Genomic DNA, 20,977 nt, shown 5'->3' on the forward strand with positions numbered 1-20,977 from the left:
AGGACAAAAATCATGAAGAGTTGGTGTCTGACCTCGATGGGGGTAATGGACCCCAAGCCAATGCCAGCCCCCAAGAGATGCCTCTGTGAGGTTTAGTCCTGACTGCATCTACCCAGCGCGGTATACAGACGAGGAAGATCCCAGTTGGAGTGTCCAATCCGGGCTTAATTAGCAGCAGGAGAGCAACGATTAGTCACAACATGCTTGGATTCGAGAGGGGAAAAGGCAGCCAGGGTTCGTTCCCATTCCTGATCACATAAATGCTGCTTGTAAGTACGATCATGTAAATGCTGATGGACAACAGGGTCAGGCTCAGTTGTCATGCCCTCCACAGTGATCACACTCAGGGCTTGGTTTTCTTCTGTAATACCACCCAAGGTTGGAGCAGGAGAGGGGCAAAAAAATGCAGGAAAATGAGGCGAGCAGACCTTTCTCCGTAACTGAACCGCTAAAAAGGTCGTTTAGAGTTTTCTATGTCCTCTTCTTTGGAGTAGAGTGCTCCGTGCACTGTTTGCCTGCCTTGTCTTGTGCAAATCATGGCTGGAGGATGGGGCATGGTCCCATTTTCCTCAGTCACAACCCTAGCTCCAGCTGCAGCTTTGCCACCCAGAAGCAAAGCCAGTCTCAAGGAGCAGTCAGAGTCTTTTGGCAATGGAGGCCAGTCTGTAAATACAATCGAAGCCTCTTTTCAATTTCTTTAGATGCTGGTGCTCCTCTCCATATTTTCACAACAACACCTTGTATTTATAGAGCGCCATTAACATTGTCAAAGGTCCCAAGGAGCTTCATGGGAGCATTATCAAACAAAATTTGACACCGAGCTACATAAATCAATACATGTATTGCGTACATTTTTGGTCCCCTTACTTGAGAAAGGATGTAGTTGCATTGGAGGCAGTTCAGAGCAGGTTCACTAGATTGATTCCAGAGATGGGGGGCTTGTCTTGTGAAGAGAGATTGAGCGGTTTAGGCCTTTACTCTCTGGAGTTTAGAAGAATGAGAGGAGATCTAATTGAGGTATACAAGACGATTAAGCGGATTGACAAAGTAGACATAGAAAGGATGTTTCCTCTTGTGGGGCAATCTAGGACGAGATGTCATAGTTTTAAGATAAGGGGTAGCAGATTTAAAACGGAGATGAGGAGAAATTACTTCTCTCAAAGGGTCGTGAATCTGTGGAATTCATTACCCCAGAGGGTGGTGGATGCCGGGACATTGGGTAAATTTAAGGAGGTGATGGACAGATTTTTAATTCGAAATGGGTTGAAGGGTTATGCAGAATGGGCAGGAAAATGGAGTTGAGGCAGGGATGAGATCGGCCATGATCGTATTGAATGGTGGAGCAGCCTCGAGGGGCTGAATTGCCTACTCCTTCTCCTAGTTCTTATGTTCTTATAAGGCAATATAAAGCTTGATCAAAAAGATGTATTTTAAGGATCATCTTAAAAGAGGAGAGAGATGTGGAGAGGCAGAGAGGTTTAGGGAGGGAATGCCAGATCTAAGGGCCTTGGCAGCTGAAGGCATGGCTGCCAATGGTGGAAAGATTTAAACTGGGTGATGCACAAGAAGCCAGAACTGGAGGAGCACAGATATCTTGGAGGGTTGTCGGGCTGGAGGATTATTTCACAAGGACTATTTGAAGTAGGGATTTGTTTTGAAGGATTCGCCATTTTATTCAGTGGTTTGTCTGCCTGTCCTTATTCGCAGCAAGTGGAACGCTGCACCTTCATACGATACCCCTCCTGTCCAATGGCAGGCCTCTAATAGAAGGTACACATCGCATGGGGAGCTGCCTTGAATAATAAATTAAGCCTGACCCAACAAAATGAGATGGGGTTACAATGGGGGTTCGACATCCTGCCTACCACATTTCTCACAGGAACCCCAGCTGATGAGAAAAATTCAAAGCTTACTGTCTACCTGTGGCCATAAGGTTATGCGAGTACTAACCAGACCCAACACCAGCCACTACCTTCAGGCAAGCACAGAGAGTGGTTAGAATGTGGGATTTGCTGCTACATGGAGTGACTGAAGCAGGTAGTAATATATTGAAGGGGAAGCTTGATTCATGCCGGAGGGAGGAGGGGTACGGGGACAGAGTGGGAAGAGGTTATCAGGTTGGGTGGAGGCTCATATGAAGTATAAGCACCAGCATAGTCTGATTGGGCCAAATGTCCGGTTTCTGTAGCTTCTGTGAGCAGGGGAGAGAATTGGGATAAGAAGAGATAATATGCTTTATTTTGAGGAAGAAGCCAGCCCATTTGTTGAAACTTGTTAAGAAGGCCAACAAATGCATCTCAAAGCTCCTACTGATATGATCACAAAGTAAAGCAGAAAGTTTCCATAGTGTTGACTAACCAATCAACTGATGTGTGGGGTCGAACGTGAGGAGTGGCCGGGTTTGCAATGGAAGAACATATGGGAATCCTTCGTCTTTGCTTCCCAATGGAGTTTCACTATCAGGGAGTTAGACTTTTTTTTAAAACCGTACTGGTCGCCCAAGATCTGCCCGACTTGAAATGGGTAGTGGCATTTCAGCTTGCAACAGGCAGGTGCTTTATTCAAATATTTAAAACACTGCCATTTCACAGTCATAGAGACCCTGACCCAAGATTCAGGTACCAATGGACGGACAAAGTGCCAGTGGAACCAGGCATAGAGCAACCTAACTAGCTTCAATAATGGTGGAAAAACCTCAGTGCAATTATTTTCTGTGGCACTTTGAGAAGCCTGAATTCTCCTCTTGACCCCACAAAAATGTTCCCATCCGCTGCCAGATGCTGCGGGATAGCCCACACTCCCAATGTTTAGCTTCCAGCTTGATTAGCACCCCATCTGCTACCTTAAACATTCACTACCTTCACCACCGCCACACTGTGGCTGCAGTGTGTATCATCTGCAAACTGCCAAAACTTCATTCATGTTAAACCTCATTCGACCGGACTAGAACCCAATTCTGTGTTGGTCTGTACTGAGGCGATGATTTGTGGACACACGTTTGGATATGTTTCCAACACTGTACACCAATTCATGCAAATACTGGCACTCACAGTTCCGCAGTAGTTAACAGACTGGTAGAAAGTCAAACAAAGTTCCTTGTTTTTCTTAAATGATGTATTGTGTTCGGTCAGATTTTCTTGTTGACAGTAATTCTCTTGGGTTTGCTCAAAAAAATTAGGAAAACTTTATTTCAGCCATTTCCCAGTGTTCACTTTGAGCTTGGAGACATCTGGTTATTTCATTTCCCAACTGGAAAAAGTTGGGGTTGACTCCTGCCTTGATGGCAATGTTGGTTAATTTCAAATCCAGCTACAAGGGAAATAGGACTTGGCTAATGGTTTGTCCAAGAAAGCTCTTCAAGTACAAAAATGTAAGCGTGAAACAGGATCGTTGAGTTCCGCAGGATGAACAATGTGTTTTTAGTTAAGATGCATGAACAGAAAATATCAAGAATAGTACACTAGTTCAATGTAAACAGAAGACGAAACCTGTTTTTTTTATGGTTGTGTTAGGTAATGGTTGCTTCATGTAATTGAGTTTGGTTTGCTAATTGCTAAAACCACACGAGTTACCCTGTTGCGTTAACCCTTTGGCCTCACTGTGCTTATTTTCATCTTAACTATAAACCTATACATACCATAACGGTACCTCTGGATGCAATTGTTAATGGCTAACAGACGCACTTTCTGAGCAGCTTTCTGTATGCCCAACTAAACTTGACAATTTGTAGTCAGCAGTGTCCTGACGATCAGTCAAGCTGGGGTGAGCTAACTCAGCATGGATAATTGGGCCTGGAGTTTTCATGGTCTCCAGAGTTCAGTGTTGTAGGGGGCAGTACTGAGTCATTGGGAGCCAATTCTGTCTACCACTCCGCTCGTGCTACAAAAAGGGCAAACTGATTTTTTTTTTAAACCGTACTGGTCGCCCAAGGTCTGCCCTTGAAATGGGTGGTGGCATTTCAGCTTGCAACAGGCAGAAGCTTTATTCAAATATTTAAAACACTGCCATTTCGCAGTCATAGGACCCTGACCCAATATTCAGGTACCAATGGGCGAACAAAGTGCCAGTGGAACCAGGGATAGAGCAATCTAACTAACTGCAACAATGGTGGAAAAACCTCGGTGCAGTTAATTTTTGTGACATTTTGGGAAACCTGAATGCTCCTCTTGACCCCAAAAAAATGTTCCCATCGCTGCCAGGTGCTGTGGGAGACTCCACACTTCCAATGTTTAGCTTCCAGCTTGATTAGCACCCCATTTGCAACCTTAAACATTCGCTACCTTCAACAGCACCTCCCAAACCTGCGACCTCTATCACCCAGAAGAAAAGGGCAGCAGGCGCCTGGGAACACCACCAACTGAAAGTTCCCCTTGAAGTCACACACCATCCTGACTTGGAAATATATTGCCACTATTCCACTGTCACTGGGTCAAAATCCAGAGCTCCCTTCCTAACAGCACTGTGGGTGTACTTACACCACACGGACTGCAACAGTCCAAGAAGGCGGCTCACTACCACCTTCTCAAGGGCATTTAGGGATCGGCAACAAATGCTGGTCTTGTCAGTGAAGCTCACATCCCATGAATGAATAAATTTTTTTAAAACCTCAGATCCACAGCGTAGCCATCGATTTTCCCAAATAGGGAACTTTGCCATAATTGAAATTCGGCCCCATTGCGTTTATCCTCGAGTATCTCTTCCATGTCATGATTAACCTAAACATCTCTCTCAACATCTCTTTCCCTTTTAAACATTGCAAGTGGGAAAATATAAGCACAGTCACCAGATGAGTACACTGCCTAAGGTTATGTATGTCTGAATATATCTAAAACTCCTTAAATATTTCCCGAGTTGCTTGTGCCTGTGGGATTAAATGTTCTGTGCGCTAATAGGCAGTGGATGGTAAAATTGCTCACATTCCTGGGTCTCTGTAGAAATGTTTTAGTCAGTCATTCCAGAGCAAAATGAAGCAAAGGCTGCCTGGTCAATTTGAGGAGCTATAAAACTTTGAATCCTATTTCATCCCTCACTGAAATCGGTGGCATGTAAAGGCTGTTGGCATAGGATTATTGTTATCAAGTAAGATCCAACATGAGCTCAGTTGGTAATTGGAATGTTCAACTACAAAGTACCAGATTCCAAGCCTACTTATGGTTAGCTGCCCTCAGCCAGGGCATTGGCAATTTGCATCAGTATAACTGATCCTGGCAAGTGAGATTTCAGTCTATTACTGATGACAGCTGCTGCACTTTGCCTACAGACTCCACTTTTTCTGTGGCATTCTTAGCTTATGTAGTTAGTGCGACCCAATTGTTTGGACAGAAATATTTTACACAGAGTTTTTGTAGACTTCTTTACAATTTTCAGGTGTCCCAACCATCTTATAAGTTCAGGGACTCCATGGAAGACTTGCAATCCGTGAAAAGCACAGTGATTGTTCTCCTTTTTTGGAAAGTGTGTGTGCAACTGTCAAATGTGGACAATTTCAGCCTCAGCGATCAGGCCCCTTCGCCTGCCAACAGCGGCTCGGTTCACGATGGAAGAATACCTCTTTCGGTGAGGTACTGGAGGGTACCCTTTCCCTTTGGCCTTTCTGCTCATCGACAGTTTGTCATAATAAGGGGACTGCAACTATATCCAATGGTGCAACAGTTACCTACTGGAACCTTCTCCAGTGGAAGGAATAAAGGTAGCAACAATGGGTCACATGGTTTCATAGTGGGGACCCAAGAGAATTAAAGCATCTGCTCTGAGCTGGCGTCCAATATAATGAGCAGATTGGCAGCATAACATAGGAAGCAGTTTCATTAACTGGTGAATAGTTAGTTAGCTGCTTCTTTTACTGATATTTATTGGCTTGGGGCAAGATAGAGAGGTGGAAGAGGCACTGGGTGGAATATAGGTTCATTGACTAGTCCACTGGATCTTCTTGATCATCTTTAATTGTATCAATAATTTTTGAAAAATTCTGTGGGAAAAACAGACCAGTTTTCTTTTTAAGCTTGTGCAGTTCACTGCATTTTTACTTGGAATTTCTTGGTAGAATATGTATGTGTGGAATGTTCACATCACAACCAGTTGCTTTGTGGAAAATGGCCAATTGTACAATGATGTACTTTGGAGTATCTTCTCATCCCCTGGAATTACTAATACCAAATGACCATAACTTCCTGTGCTGTTTTACTCTCCATGTACCATCATAACTCAAGATCATATTATGTTCTTAAATCACGTGCCACAACCACCAGCTACTGGGAACTCAGTGTTTGCCCAGTTGTTACTCCATTCTACATGTATTTCATTCCCACCTGCTCGTAACCATTGTCAATGCCGATGGCTAGATTCCATGACCTTCTCACCCTGCCCATTGTTCATAAATGATATACTAAAGGTCACTCCTAGGCACCTTGACTCACCACATTGGAAGCAGGTCCACAACCCAATGCCACACTGATGACAGCCACACACACAGTCGCCTGAAAACATGCAATACCACACCATGGTCAACCAGGCAGAGCTCAGAATACTTTGCTGCAACTCCCTTGGTGGGACATTTGAAATAAATGAAACACTGCTTCCTACCTGTCGATGATAACGGGATCTGATGGAGTTTCGTTTCTATTGCCGCAGCTCTTCTTTTCACAGCAGCGGCTGGAAGGAAGCAGATAAAAGCCATCAGGCAACAGCACATGTCAATCCAGCTGGGAGGAAGGAGTGGCCTTGGGACTGCACAATGGGCAAATGGGAGTACCAACACCACTGTTGTATGACATTTTTATACTGCATTACAGACAATTACATCGTACTTACAGCATAGAAACAGGCCATTTGGCCCAACAGCTCCATGCCAGTGATTACACGCCACATGAGCCTCCTCCCTTACTGAGTTCACTGAGCAAACACCCAGTGCCAGAACTGGAGAGTCCGTCTTTCCAAATTTGGGCTGTATCTGGAGAAAGGAACATGGGAATAGGACGAGGAAATGGAGTTGAGGTCAAAGATCAGCCAAGATCTTACTGAATGGTGGAACAGGCTTGAGAGGTCATGTGGTTCCTATTTCTTCTCTCCTTATGGGAGCATTTTGCATTGTCCAACACTAGACTGGCTACAAGCGTACACTGCTGCAGGGAATATATTTACTGTCAAGAATTGAGAGTATCATCGTCTGCTTCCCATGATTTCATAAGTAAAGGCATCAACTTCACATAAAATGTATCAGAAGAACCCCACGTTGCTTCCTTCTCCAGACTGCTGAAATTAGGGCTTCTGCCTCTGTGCTGGGTGGGGAAAAATAGCCACCTCTTCTCTATCGAGTGATCTCTGCTAAAGAATGGCAGCTGGCTTGATTGTAACAGTCTTATCGTCACCTCGCTGGGATCAGCAAACTCAACATAGACATTATAATGGTGCCCGGATCCTTCATGGCCCATGGAGTCATGGAGATATACAGCACAAAAACAGGCCCTTCGGCCTACTGTGTCTGCGCCGGCCATCAAACCTATCTATTCTAATTCCATTTTCCAGCACTTGGCCCGTAGCCTTGTATGCTATGGCGTTTCAAGTGCTCATCTAAATACTTCTTAAATGTTGTGAAGGTTCCTGCCACTACCACCCCTTCAAGCAGTGTGTTCCAGATTCCAACCACGCTCTGGGTGAAAATTGTTTTCCTCAAATCCCCTCTAAATCCCCTGCCCTTTACCTTAAATCTATGCCCCCTGGTTATTGACCTCTCCACTAAGGGAAAACATTTCTTCCTATCTACCCTATCTATGCCCCTCATCATTTTGTATACCTCAATCAGGTCCCCCTCAACCTTCTCTACTCGAAGGAAAACAACCCGAGCCTATCCAGTCTCTCCTCATAGCTGAAATGCTGCAGCCCAGGCAACATCCTGGTGAATATCCTCCGCACCCTCTCCAGTGCAGTCACATCCTTCCTGTAGTGTGGCGACCAGAACTGTACACAGTGCTCCAGCTGTGGTTTAACTCGCGGTTTATACAGCTCCATCATAACCTCCCTGCTCTTATATTCCATGCCTCGGCTAATAAAGGCAAGTATCCCATATGCCTTCCTAACCACCTTATCTACCTGTGCTGCTGCCTTCAGTGATCCGTGGACAAGTACACTGAGGTCCCTCTGACCCTCTGTACTTCCAAGGGTCCTACCATCCTTTGTATATTCCCTTGCCTTGTTCGTCCTCCCAAAATGCATCACCTCATACTTCTCAGGATTAAATTCCATTTGCCACTGCTCTGCCCATCTTACCAGCCCATCTATATCGTACTGTAATCTAAGGCTTTCCTCCTCACTATTTACAACACCACCAATTTTCATGTCATCTGCGATCTTACTCATCATACCTCCTATATTCACGTCTAAATCATTAATGTACACTGCAAACAGCAAGGGTCCCAGCACCGATCCCTGTGGTACACCACTAGTCACAAGCCTCCAATCGCAAAAACAACCCTCGATCATCACCCTCTGCCTCCTGCCACGAAGCCAATTTTGGATCCAATTTGCCAAATTGCCCTGGATCCCATGGGCTCTTACCTCCTTAACGAATTTCCCATGCAGGACCTTATCAAAAGCCTTACTGAAGTCCATGTAGACTACATCAAATGCTTTACCCTCATCTACACACCTAGTTACCTCCTCGAAAAATTCAATCAAATTTGTTAGACATGATCTCTCCCTGACAAAGCCATGCTGACTGTCCTTGATTAATCCCTGCCTCTCCAAGTGGAGATTAATCCTGTCACTCAGAATTTTTTCCAAAAGTTTCCCGGCCACTGATGTTAGGCTCACTGTTCTGGTTTATCCCTGCTACCCTTCTTGAGTAATGGTATCACGTTCACTGTCCTCCAGTCCTCTCGCACTTCTCCTGTGGTCAGAGAAGATTTGAAAATTTGTGTCAGAGCCCCTGCAATCTCCTCCCTTGCTGAACATACAGCCTGGGATACATCTCATCTGGGCCTGGGGATTTATCCACTTTTAAGCCCGCTAAAACAGCTAATACCTCCTCGCTTTCAATGCTTATTTGTTCAAGTATATCACAATCCCCCTCCCTGATCTCCACACCTACATCGTCCTTCTCCATAGTGAACACAGATGAAAAGTAATCATTTAAAACCTCACTTACATCCTCTGGCTCCACACACAGATTGCCACTTTGGTCCTCAATAGGCCCTTCTCTTTCCCTGGTTATCCTCTTGCCCTTAATATACTTATAAAACGCCTTGGGATTTTCCTTTATATTGCCTGCCAGTGTTTTTCATGCCCCCTCTTTGCTCTCCTAATTACTTTTACGAGTACCACACCCCCCCCCCCCCCAACCCTGCCTCCACACCTTCCCTACTCCTCTAGGGCCTCCACTGTTTTCAGCCCTCTGAATCTGCCATAAGTCTCCTTTTTTCCCCTGATTCAATTCTCTATATCCCTTGACATCCAGGGTTCCCTGGACTTGTTGGTCCTACCCTTCACCTTTATGGGAACATGTTGGCCCTGAACTCTCACTATTTCCTTTTTGAATGACTCCCACTGGTTGATGTAGACTTTCCTACAAGCAGCTGGTACCAGATCCTGTTTTATCATATTGAAATCTGCCTTCCCCCAATTCAGTACCTTTTTTTCCAGTCCATCTTTGTCCTTTTCCATAACTACCTTAAATCTTACAGAGTTATGGTCACCATCCCCAAAGTGCTCCCCCACTGACACTTCTACCACTTGTCCGGCTTCATTCCCTAAGATTAGGTCCAGTATCGCTCCTTCTCTTGTAGGACTTTCTACTTGCTGGCTCAAAAAGCTCTCCTGGATTCACTTTAAGAATTCTACCCCCTTTAAGCATTTTGCACGAAGACTATTCCAGTTAATATTGGGGAAGTTGAAATCCTCTACTATTATTACCCTATTATTTTTACACCTCTCTGAGATTTGCCTACATATCTGCTCCTCAATCTCTCCCTGACTGTTTGGAGGCCTGTACACTCCCAGCAAAGTGTTTTTAAGTTCTACCCATATGGCCTCAATTGAGGAACCTCTCCTTGATCAATAGTGCAATGCCACCTCCTCTTTTCCACTCCACCCCTGTCACGCCTGAAGATTCTATACCCTGGAATATTAAGCTGCCAGTCCTGCCCCTCATCTACCTACTGAATGTAAAGCTTTTTAATGAGCTTTTGAACATTTCCAATGAAATTGTTTTCTATTTGAAGATCCAGAGACTGACCAACAAACAGAATCACCATGCATCTTATTAATCTAACATACCCCTGCCCCTCCACAGCTTGGTAATGTAGGAAAGTAGCTACCATGCTTTAGTTAAATAATTAACTGAAAATAAATCACTTATTTTTGTTGGCTCATTGCAGGGTGGAAAACAGAGGCTGCATGTGTACTTTTTCTTCAATTTAGTATGGAATGTTTATTTAGCATTATATGGAGATAAACATTAAATTAGCGACATAGGGAACTGGCAGTGGTGTGAACATCCTGAAGTCCTGGATCTACATTGATAACAGTCGAGCCCACAGCTGAGATCCATTTAATTTCCTTGTCCACATAATCTTTGTGGTGCACTTTACTCATGTCACGGTGACAATTTGCACCACAAAACTTTCTAGAACTTTAACCTTCTGTGCATGCACTTTTTTTCTGAGAATCAAGCAAACAATCATCGACATCAAGATCATGTCTGGCAAAATTGTTGACAATTAGGGTTTACTGCGGGGGCCGTCCCGTTGACTTCTGTTTTTGCAGATTTGTTTCACATTTTAGTGAATTTTGTCCTTGTCAAGGTAAGGGATGTTAGTGCTGGGGAATGGAACACTTCCCATTTCAGGCAACGACTGTCAGCAGTCATCACTCTCAGGTTATACAAAGCATAAAGCTTTGTCCCCATCAAACACTCCGAGGACAGGTACAGCACGGGTTAGATACAGAGTAAAGCCCTACTTTGCCCCAACAGTGTGGCTCAGCTCCAGCCTCAGAAGAGTGCCCCTTTTAATCCATCAGTTAATTTTTTATTTCTCTCACAAACCACCCTGAGGGCTGAATGAGACGGGCAGTTTTGTGCTTTAGACCCATGTCTATGGAGAGGTGCACCAAGGCTTCTCAAACTCATCTCACAGATGGTGCTTAGAACATTCAGACAAAGGAGATCTTCTTAAAAAATAGAACTTAAAAAAATACATTATGTACTGTTTTTACTTCAGACCTGCATATCTGGCAGTGTTAGTGCTCACCCGACATTTCTCCTGACACTGATTTTAGTTAAGACTGAATCTGTGTTTTCTTCTGACAGTAATTTGAATGTCAAGAAATATATAATAATGCCCCAATGGTGTCAAATGCTGACGTTTGCTTATCTTCTTTTTCTCCTAACAAATAAGAACAGCAACTTCCTTCTATTTTGCTTTCATGCCAATCACTTCTTGTCGAGGACACCAATTCCACTTGTACCTCTCTCAATGGCTTGCCTCAGAAATCCTGCAACAGGGAGTAATAGGACTGGGGTCTCTGCCTGCAATTCCTCCACGCAGTGAACTCCTAATTTTGGTCATACAGCTGTAGGCAATTGCCAAGTAGAGACCAGGCCTTTCCCCACAGGATAACAAAAATGTAGGACAAATGTTTCTGTGAAGTAATAGTTCTATTTTAATGGGGCCTTTTGCATGCTGAGCAGAGACTGAGATAACCCAGCCTTCTGGTACAACAACAACTTGCATTTGTGTCGTTCCTTTAACACTGTCAAACGTCCTGAGGTGCTTCAATGGAGCGTTATCAAACAAGTTTTGACATTCAACCACTTATATTAAGACAGATGACCAAAAGCTTGTCAAGGCGCGTCTTCAAGGAGGAGAGTGAGGTGGCAAAGCGGAGGGGTTTGGGGAGAAAATTCCAGAGCTTAGGGCCTCAGCAGCTGAAGGCATGGCCGCCATGACCCCAACTGCCCCTCCATTCAACTGGTGAAGAAATTGTTACAGAGTTTCACCAAATTTCTCCTATCCTCTGCTGACATTTGCTGGGCTTCAAAGTCCAAGGGCCCTCCAGTCCCTCGCTCAAATGGCCACCTTTAGCTATGGAAAGACTTGATTGAGTTACTGTCAGTGACGGTAAGCTGTCCTACTTGTTAGTGCATCACAGCCCAAAGCCCAAGACTATGTCGATGGAGTTAGATTGAGAAATGCGATGTGAAGGGCCAGAGCCTATAGTGTAGGATGCCTGAAAGGCTGAAAAGGTGACAGGAGGTGAAAGGTTAAATGAAGAGGCCAAGCCTGTAGATTGCAGGTAGAAAGAAAGGCTGAGGGAGGTAAGAAAAATGAGCAGATGACTTCACAATAACATTTGTTTTCAACACAGTGAGAACGCAGGTTTGTGGGGGGGGGAATGTTGGGTTGGTGGGTGAGGGGCAGTGAGCAGGTTCCTGCATGACGAATGCCAGTTGTAACATAGGAACATAGGAAGAGGGCATTTAGCCCCTTGAGCCCGTTCCAAGATTACATGAGATCATGGCTGATCCCTGACCTAACTTCATTCACTCACCTTTGCCCCATATCTGTTAATACCACTGGTTAGCAAAAATCTATCAATCTTGGATTTAGTATTTGCAATTGATCTGCCATCAATTGCTGTTTGTGGAAGAGAGTTCCAAATTTCTACCACCCTTTGCATGCAGGAATGCTTCCTAACTTTACTCCTGGGGAATGCCTGTAGATTGTGACCAAGTGGTTTTGGGGGTTGTGGGGGTGGGTACAATCAGCTGTGTGTTGGTTTCCATAATAGTAGATGGTGTGCAGTCCAACCCTTCATATTGTTCTCGGTACTGAAAACTGGCAGCCCCCTCCCCCAATGAGAATTGTGCTAATTTGTACCATCTGTCAGGCATGGAACTGGAGAGAGCAAGTAGCACAGCCATGTGAGTAAGAACACATCTGCGCCTCCTTCCTCAGTTGATCAGTGCTGTGTGGTTAGACAGCTGTAAATCTTGTCCCTCCTCAGCTGAAATTTAGATTTTAACCCTCTGATTTCCACATGCACGAGACAGTCTTTGTTGTATTATCACTATGCTCTCACTGCACCCTATTATTCTCGAAGTCTAAAAGTTACATTCCTTAAAGAGAAGAACAGACATCATGGCTCTCCAGCTGGCTCAGTCAGTGGGGGTCCTAGGCTCCATTGCTAGTTTGTGTTCATTGCATTCGTGTTAAGTTGGGGTAGCAATAGGTGAGCCGGTGTGCGGGAGTGGGTGGGGTGCGGGTGCGGGGGGTTATAATTCGATCCAGCAATCCCGATAAGGTGGGGTGTTGGGGCGGGGGGGGAATCACATCGAGATTCTCCTCCTGATCTCACTCCAGTGATTCATGCCAGGCGGTGAACATGGGCGATTGCCAACTTGAAGCCAAGGTCAAGCTTGGTTCTGAGTCCCACTAACCCTCACTGTCCAGCCTCACGTCTGCAGAAATGTCACTTGGTTGAGGTCCCGGAGAGCAAACAGATCACCAGCCAGTGATATTTGCTGAAAACTGCTCATGGAAACAACAACAGCACCAACAACAACAACTTATATGCAACTAATGACGTAAGTGTGGAAAAATTATCCAATGATGAAAGGTTGAGTAGATTGGATGTATGCTTTCTAGAGTTCAAAAAAATGAGAGGTGATCTCATTGAAATTTTGAAGATTATTATAAGAAAATTATAAGATTCTAAGGGGTTTGGCAGGGCAGATGCTGAGAGGCTGCTTCCCCTGGCTGGATGGTCTCAAACAAGAGGTCACAGTCACAGGATAAGGAGGTCGATCATTTAGGACTGAGATGAGGAGGAATTTCTTCACACAAACAGTTGTGAATCTTTGGAATTCAGTACCCAAGATGGCTGAGGATGCGTATATTCAAAGCTGAGTTAAATAAATTTTTGGACTCCAGGCGAATCAAGGGATGTGGAAATTGAGTGGGAAAATGGAATTGAGGTCAAAGATCAGCCATGATTTATTGACTAGCAGAGCAGGCTCGAGGTCTGTGTGGCCCACTCTGCTCTAATTTCTTACTTTCTTTTGTTCTCGTAAAATGCCCCCTGAACTCGTCCATGGGGGTGTAATCAAAAAATGCTTGCTGAGCCAAAGAAGGAATACTGGGATGGGTTGACCAGAGGTGAGTTTTAAGGAGGTTCCTAAAGAGGGAGAAGGAGATCGAGAGGCACGGGACTTTGGGAAGGGACTTCAACTGCCAATGAGAAAAAGAGAGACTAAATTTTTATCGTGCCTTTCATGACCTCAGGACGTCCCAAAGCAATTTACAGCCAATGAAGTTCTCTGAAGTGTAGTCATTGTTGTAATGCATTGAACACAGCAGCCAATATACACACAGTGAGCTCCCACAAACAACAATGTGATAATGTCCAGATCATCTGTTTTTCAGTGATGTTGTTTGAGGAATAAATATTGACCAGGACATTGGGGTAACATTGAAAAAGTGCCATGGGATTATTCACATCCACTTGAGAGAGCAGATGGGGCCTTGGTTTAATGTCTCATTCAAGAGCTGGCACCTCCAACAGTACAGCACTCCCTCAGGGGCAAGAGCGCTATCCACAGAACAACGGCTGACAAGGTGACCCCTTGTCTGATAGGACAAAAGGAGTGGGTAGCTGTGCAAGGGACCAGAGCTAGAAGGAAAGTTCAGAAGTGAGCATTGTAGGGATTACAGAGATGTGAAGGGTTAAGGACATGAAGGGATTTCAAAATGGATAGGAAACACTTGATCTCAGCCTAGCCAGCAGTCGGGTGCTCCACAGGCTCAGGACCCACAGCTAAGGTGGAAAAACATCAGTTAGGGTTCTCACTGTCGATTGCCATGAACCCTGCTGGAAAGTCTGCCTGTGTACCGGATAAGGACAGGATTGAGTTTGGCTGTGATGCCCCCATAGGCAAATAGCCAAGTTAAAAACTTTAAAATGCTGGAAATACACAGCCAATCCATCAAAGAAGAAGAGACTGACTCAGATTTTGAGTAAACCCAGTCACTTTTCACGTTCAGATGCTGGCTGACCTGCCGTGTATTTCCAGAACTTTCTGCCTTCATTTCAGATTGCCTGTATATGAACACTGAGTTCTTGCCTCTACTGGAACTGAGTCCCAGTCAGGAAAAATATAATTAAAGACGCGTTGCTCTCAATCAGGTGAATGGTAAAAACTACCGGTCTTCACTTCATCGAAATACAATTATTTCCTTTTGTCTTTTCAACTGTTCCCCTCATGCCCATGGAGGTATCGAGCTCCCTGGGTGCCTGCAGCCTTCCAATATCTGCCTCGGGTGGCCATTCTTCATCTGTGAGCCTCAACAATGATTACGAACATGCTGTTCAACTGTGGACAGAGTCACAGTGAGGCTTGATTCTGTCCTGACCTGTGATCCAGACACGTGCACCAACCAGCAGAAGTTACTGAAATGGGTTCAGGATTAGCACAGAATCGTAGATTGATATAGCACAGCAGGATGCCATTCAGCCCATTGTGCCTGTACCAGCTCTTTGGTAGTGCTGTCCAATTTGTTCCACTGCCCTGCTCTTTCCCCACAGCCCTATAAATTATTTTCCCTTCAAGTCTTTATCCAATTCTCTTTTGAAATTTTTTTGATTTGTTTGTGGGATGTGGGCGTTGCTGCCTAGGCCTCATTTATTGCCCATCCCTAATTGCCCTTGAGAAGGTGGTGGTGAGCTGCATTCTTGAACCACTGTCGTCCTTGGGGTGCAGGCACACCCACAATGTTACTATTGAATATGCTTCCAGGCAGTGCATTCCAAATCAAAACAACTCGCTGTGTAAAAAAATGTTTCCTGATATCACATCTGGTTCTTTGGCCAATCACCTTAAATCTGTGTCCTCTGTTTGCTGACTCTTCTGCCACTGGAAACAGTTTCTCTTTAATTGCTCATGAAAAGATAAGGAGCTGCCACGGCAGAGCTCAAGCTCACTAGCCTACTTTTGTTCCCATGTTTCTGTGGCAAACAGAAGCAAGAAGTCTGGCTAATCTATTTATTTTCACCCATCCCTGACTCAGCATGCTGAGGCGAATGGCAATGCCCAGTGTGCTGCCCCCTATCAGAAGGCAGTTAAAACTGAACAAACCAGCAGTCATACTGAGAGAAATAAAAACAAGAAATGCTGGAACCACTCAGCAGGTCTGGCAGCATCTGTGAAAAGAGAAGCAGAGTTAACGTTTCGGGTCAGTGACCCTTCTTCGGAACTGAGAGCTTGTGTTCTGTGCCACACCTGGCTGTGTATTTGCAGAGAAATAGTCAATGCGCTCTTTTTACAAGAAGAGCATTTTACAATCACAAGTCATGTCCCTGCACTGTCACATCATGCCAGAAACATGGTTAAAATCTCCAACAGGCAGCTTTCAGAAGGGCAGCTGGAGATGGCAAAGCAAAAGCATTGTTGGCTACTTTTTCTCTCATCTTCCTTAGCTTTGTTTTCCTGTTTTTCTCTGTCTTAATTTCTTGCCATTCTTTTGTGTGTCCAGACTTGGTTGTGGGTGTTTTCAAGTGTTTATAAGGCCATGTAGTTTAAATAGATGTCTTTCACTGTCATTCTGAATGCTGGGATAGCCCAACCTCCATAGTGGGGGCAGTGAGAAAGGGTGTTTGTAATCTGTGTGAGATTCCCATGGAATGAGGCAACGCTGCTGGACCCTGATATAACATAGGTCTCATTCTATAATCTGTCCTCTCCCAGCTCTCCTGAGTTCCTGATTGCCAATGCACCAGTAATTTGTAAGGCTTTAATTTCCCCCAGGAATGGTTACATATTTGAATGTAAAACATGAACATTCTTTCCTGCCCAAAATATTTTGGGGAAAAAAAAATTGTTGGCTTTGCAGTAAAGAATGTTCCTCGACTTGTGAAATGAAATGTGCGTACAGTCATGTATTTCAATGACAGCGAGGTCAGAGCGAACCTTCTCTGGGATGTTTTACTGTGTGACTTGGAGCAGAGACTGCATCACAATGCTTTGGTTTACCAGTGATTTTCTTTTTTACCGAAAGCCATAATTCCAACCAATTCTCAGGAAATGCTGCACCACAGTAAGTCTTGCCCTGTGATTCCCTGCGTGGTGAGCTCCTGATTTCAGTCAACCTAACTGTGGTCAGACATTTCCCTGCAGGCATTTCATGTAATTACATAGAACTTACAGGACAGAAGCAGGCCATTTGTACCAATGGGTTTCAGTGCCACAAGAGCCTCCTCCCACACCTCTTCATCGAACTCGATCAGCATATCTTTCTATTCCTTTCTCCCTCATGTACTTATCTAGCTTCCCTTAAATGCATCTATGCTATTCGCCTCAACTATTGTGGTAGCGAGTTCTGCATTCTCATCATTCTCTGGGTAAAGAAGTTTCTCTTGAATTCCCAATTAGATTTGTTGGTTTCCTATCTTATATGTATGGCCGCTAGTTATGTTCTCACCCAGAAGTGGAAATATCTTCTCAATGTCTACTTTATCAAGCCCTTTCATAATTTTAAAGACGTCTATCAGGCTCCTCCCTCAGCCTTCTCTTTACTGGAGAAAAGAACCCCAGCCTGTTCAGCCTTTCCTGAGAAGTATGAAAAGGAAGTCCTGTGGACTGAACAGTTCTGTTTTAAAAGGGTCCTTTCAGTTGTTGCATGGAGGCAGGGATATTCCTTCCTCCTGCATCCCAGTTTGGTCGGTCATGGACTGAGGTCCAAGGGCACAGAGAACAGAAAGTCTCCCAAGGTCACAGGTGAAAGCAAGCTAGGCTGTAAGAGGCCTCAAGGTGATGCAGAATGCTTGCAAGTCCAGCTCTACCTGTGCTGCATCTGAACCAAGATGGATTTTGCTGTGTCTTGTTCCTACAAACCAAAAGCTCAATGCTCCCAAGTTGATGGAACAAGTAGCAACATTCCTTAAAGATCAATTTTTGAAGAAAAGAATCGTGTTAGTCAATGATTGTTGCTACTTCAGAATTGATCCCCTTGTGTGTGCATATTGTGAAAGGATGGCTCCATGGCATGACTGGGGCACTTTTCCTCTTGCTTTTTTGCCTCTTTCTATTTTCTTGTTCTTTTCCATGTCTTTCTCTTTCCTTTATTTTTAACTCTCTTTTTTCCTTGCCAAATTTGTGCTCAAGGAAATTGATTTTTGGTGAAAGAAAATCAAGTGGTGGACAATTAATAAATTGTGGATTTTGAAATGATTGTAAAGTTCTATTGAGGGGCTAGTGACTAAGCTGATGTCAGTTAGCTTACTTTGACCAAACACATGATTATGTAAACAATGCCAACATCCAGTCAGGGTGTGCAGGAGACTGTAGAGCAGAGTTAGAACAGAAGCGATGAGCCCAGATATGGGCAGCCTGGAAGGCTGTGGAGAGATTTGTAGACGAGGATTTGAAATCAATGTGTTTGAGGGGAAAGAACCAAGGCAAAGGAATTGTCATCAATAATGAAAAGGCATTCTTCATTTCTATATCCTTTAGAGAATACAAGAATGTTTTCTTGTTTTGTACAGTTTTCAAACTTTGTAATTCTCAGAATTTTGGAATCTTCACAGAATTCTTTTTGCAGATGTTAATGACAGAGAGGTTCAAAGGTCGCACAGTTGAAAGGTTACCAGCAATGTGTGAAGCTCATTAGAGAAACCAGAAGAAATGAAGGAGTAGAGTTTGGGATAAAGGGGGAACTGTCAGTTGGACAATGGGATAAGAGTTACGTTCTCCTCCAAATACCAATTCCAATACTCACAGTTTCCCCTTTAATACTTAACATCTGCTCACACCTCTGATCTAGGGACTATCTGGTCCTTCCTTCCTCCCACAATCCTGAATGAAAAATTTGGTCTGCAATTAAAGACCACTTTTGGCCCGGATTTTTCCACACATACAGTCACCGTACATTTGATCTTTTTGTTTATTTTGTCCATGCTGGTTGAGCATATGAATTTTAGAAATTAAACAAGTCAGCTCCCTTGATATTTTTCTGAGTAAATATATCACTGAGCCATACACACAACTAAGATCCCATGTCACACCTCGGGTATGTATTGAATTAACTGAGCAGTTAGTTGGGAGGCAGTAATTGGTCTCAGCCAGAGAAGGGAAACATCAGAGAGAGTTTCCTGGCCACTCAGATTTTTGGTGGAGACCGCAAGATAGGGTTCACTTTCGGCGAGAATCTCCTGAAATAAGCAATTCCTCTTAGAATCATAGAATCATAGAATGTTTAAGGCATAGAAAGAGGCCACTTGGCCCATCGTGTCTGTGCCAGCCAAAAAAATGACCCACCCGTTCTAATCCCACCTTCCAGCATTTGGCCCTGCAGATTACGGCACTTGAGGTGCATATCCAGACACCATTTGAATGAGTTGAGGGTCTCTGCCTCAACTACCCTTTCAGGCAGTGAGCCCCAGACCTCCACCACCCTCTGGGTCAAAAAACTTTTCCTCATCTCCCCTCTAATGTTTCTACCAATCACTTGAAATCTATGCCGCCTCGTCACTGACCTTTCTGCTAACGTGAATAGACCCTTGACCTCCACTCTATCCAGGGCCCTCAAAATTTTGTACATTTCAATCAGATCTCCCCTCAGCCTTCTCTGTTCCAAGGAGAACAACCCCAGCCTATCCAATCTTTCCTCACAGCTGTATTTTTCCAGTCCTGGCATCATCCTCGTAAATCTCCTCTGTACCCTCCCTCGTGCAATTACATCCTTTATGTAATGAGGTTACCAGAACTGCACACAGTACTCAAGTTGTGGCCTAACCAATGAGCTATACAGTTCCAGCATAACCTCCCTGCTCTTATATTCTATACCTCGGCTAATGAAGGAAAGGATTCCCTATGCCTTCTTAACCGCCTGCTACATTCAGGGATCTGTGGATATTCACTCCAAGGTCCCTCACTTCCTCCAGACTTCTCAGTATTTTCCCATTAATCATGTATTTCTTTCCCTTGTTTGACCTCTCCAAATGCATCACCTCACACTTATCTGGGTTGAATTCCATTTTTCACTTTTCTGCCTATCTGAGCAGACCATCAACATCTTCCTGCAGCCCACAGTTATCCTCCTTGCTATCTACCACACGGCCAATCTTTGTGTCGTCTGCAAACTTCTTGATCATGCCCCCTACATTTACATCCAAATCATTAATATATATCACAAAAAGCAGGGGACCCAGTACTGAGCCCTACGGAACATCACTGGAAACAGCCCCCAAGTCGCAAAAACACCAATCAACGATTACACTTTGTTTCCTGCCACTGAGCTAATTTTGTATATGCTTTGCTGCATTTCCCTGGATCCCATGCGATTTTATTTTTGTAACCAGTCTGTCATGTTGGACCTTGTGAAAAGCCTTGCTAAAATCCATGTAGACCACATCAACTGCACTACCCTCATCTATCTTCCTTGTTACTTCTTCAAAAAATGTGATCAAGTTGGTCAGTCAAGATCTTCTGAGTGCTGCCTCTTGTTGCAGCTTGGGAGATCAGAAATTTGAATTTCCTGGCACTGTTCACTTTACCCCCACTCGGTGATATCACCCAACCACTGCTGCAGAGAGCCAGACCAGCTAGAGTGCAGTAGGGGAGGGGTTTGAAGAGTTAGGAATCAGGGTGGGGATGGGGGGGCATGGTTGGTGAAATCAGGGTGAAGAGAGTGGTGGAGGGGAAGATGGAGTCAGGATTGGGGGATCAGGGGAGGGATGGAGGCTGGGAAATGGACAATCTGGGAAATGACAGAGATCGGGGAATGGAGGATGGGGCGAGAGAGGGAGACTGGAGAGAGGCTCAGAGGATGAGGAGGAGGGACAGGGGGAGAGGGAGAGACTGGGGAATTCCCCTCAGGGGATGGTAGGGCAGGGGAGAGAAAGGGACTGGGGAATAGAAATCAGGAGTTTGGAGCTCAACTTGGGAAGGGAAGAGAATGGGTGGGGGTGAGCATGGGGACCGGCATTTCCT

The 20,977-nt window shown here is 44.6% G+C and overlaps 1 protein-coding gene across 1 annotated transcript in view; it reads right to left on the reverse strand.

Moving 5' to 3' along the window:
- The window catches only part of LOC137357183 (transcription factor COE2), a 254,898-nt gene that overhangs the window by 219,899 nt on the left and 14,022 nt on the right, over nt 1-20,977 (reverse strand). Inside the window, exon 6 of the mRNA XM_068023313.1 lies at nt 6,583-6,651. Coding sequence (XP_067879414.1) covers nt 6,583-6,651 — 69 coding nt within the window. The remainder of the gene's footprint in view (nt 1-6,582; nt 6,652-20,977) is intronic.

The sequence above is a fragment of the Heterodontus francisci genome, chromosome 47 (genome assembly GCF_036365525.1).
Source record: "Heterodontus francisci isolate sHetFra1 chromosome 47, sHetFra1.hap1, whole genome shotgun sequence".
NCBI lineage: Eukaryota > Metazoa > Chordata > Chondrichthyes > Heterodontiformes > Heterodontidae > Heterodontus > Heterodontus francisci.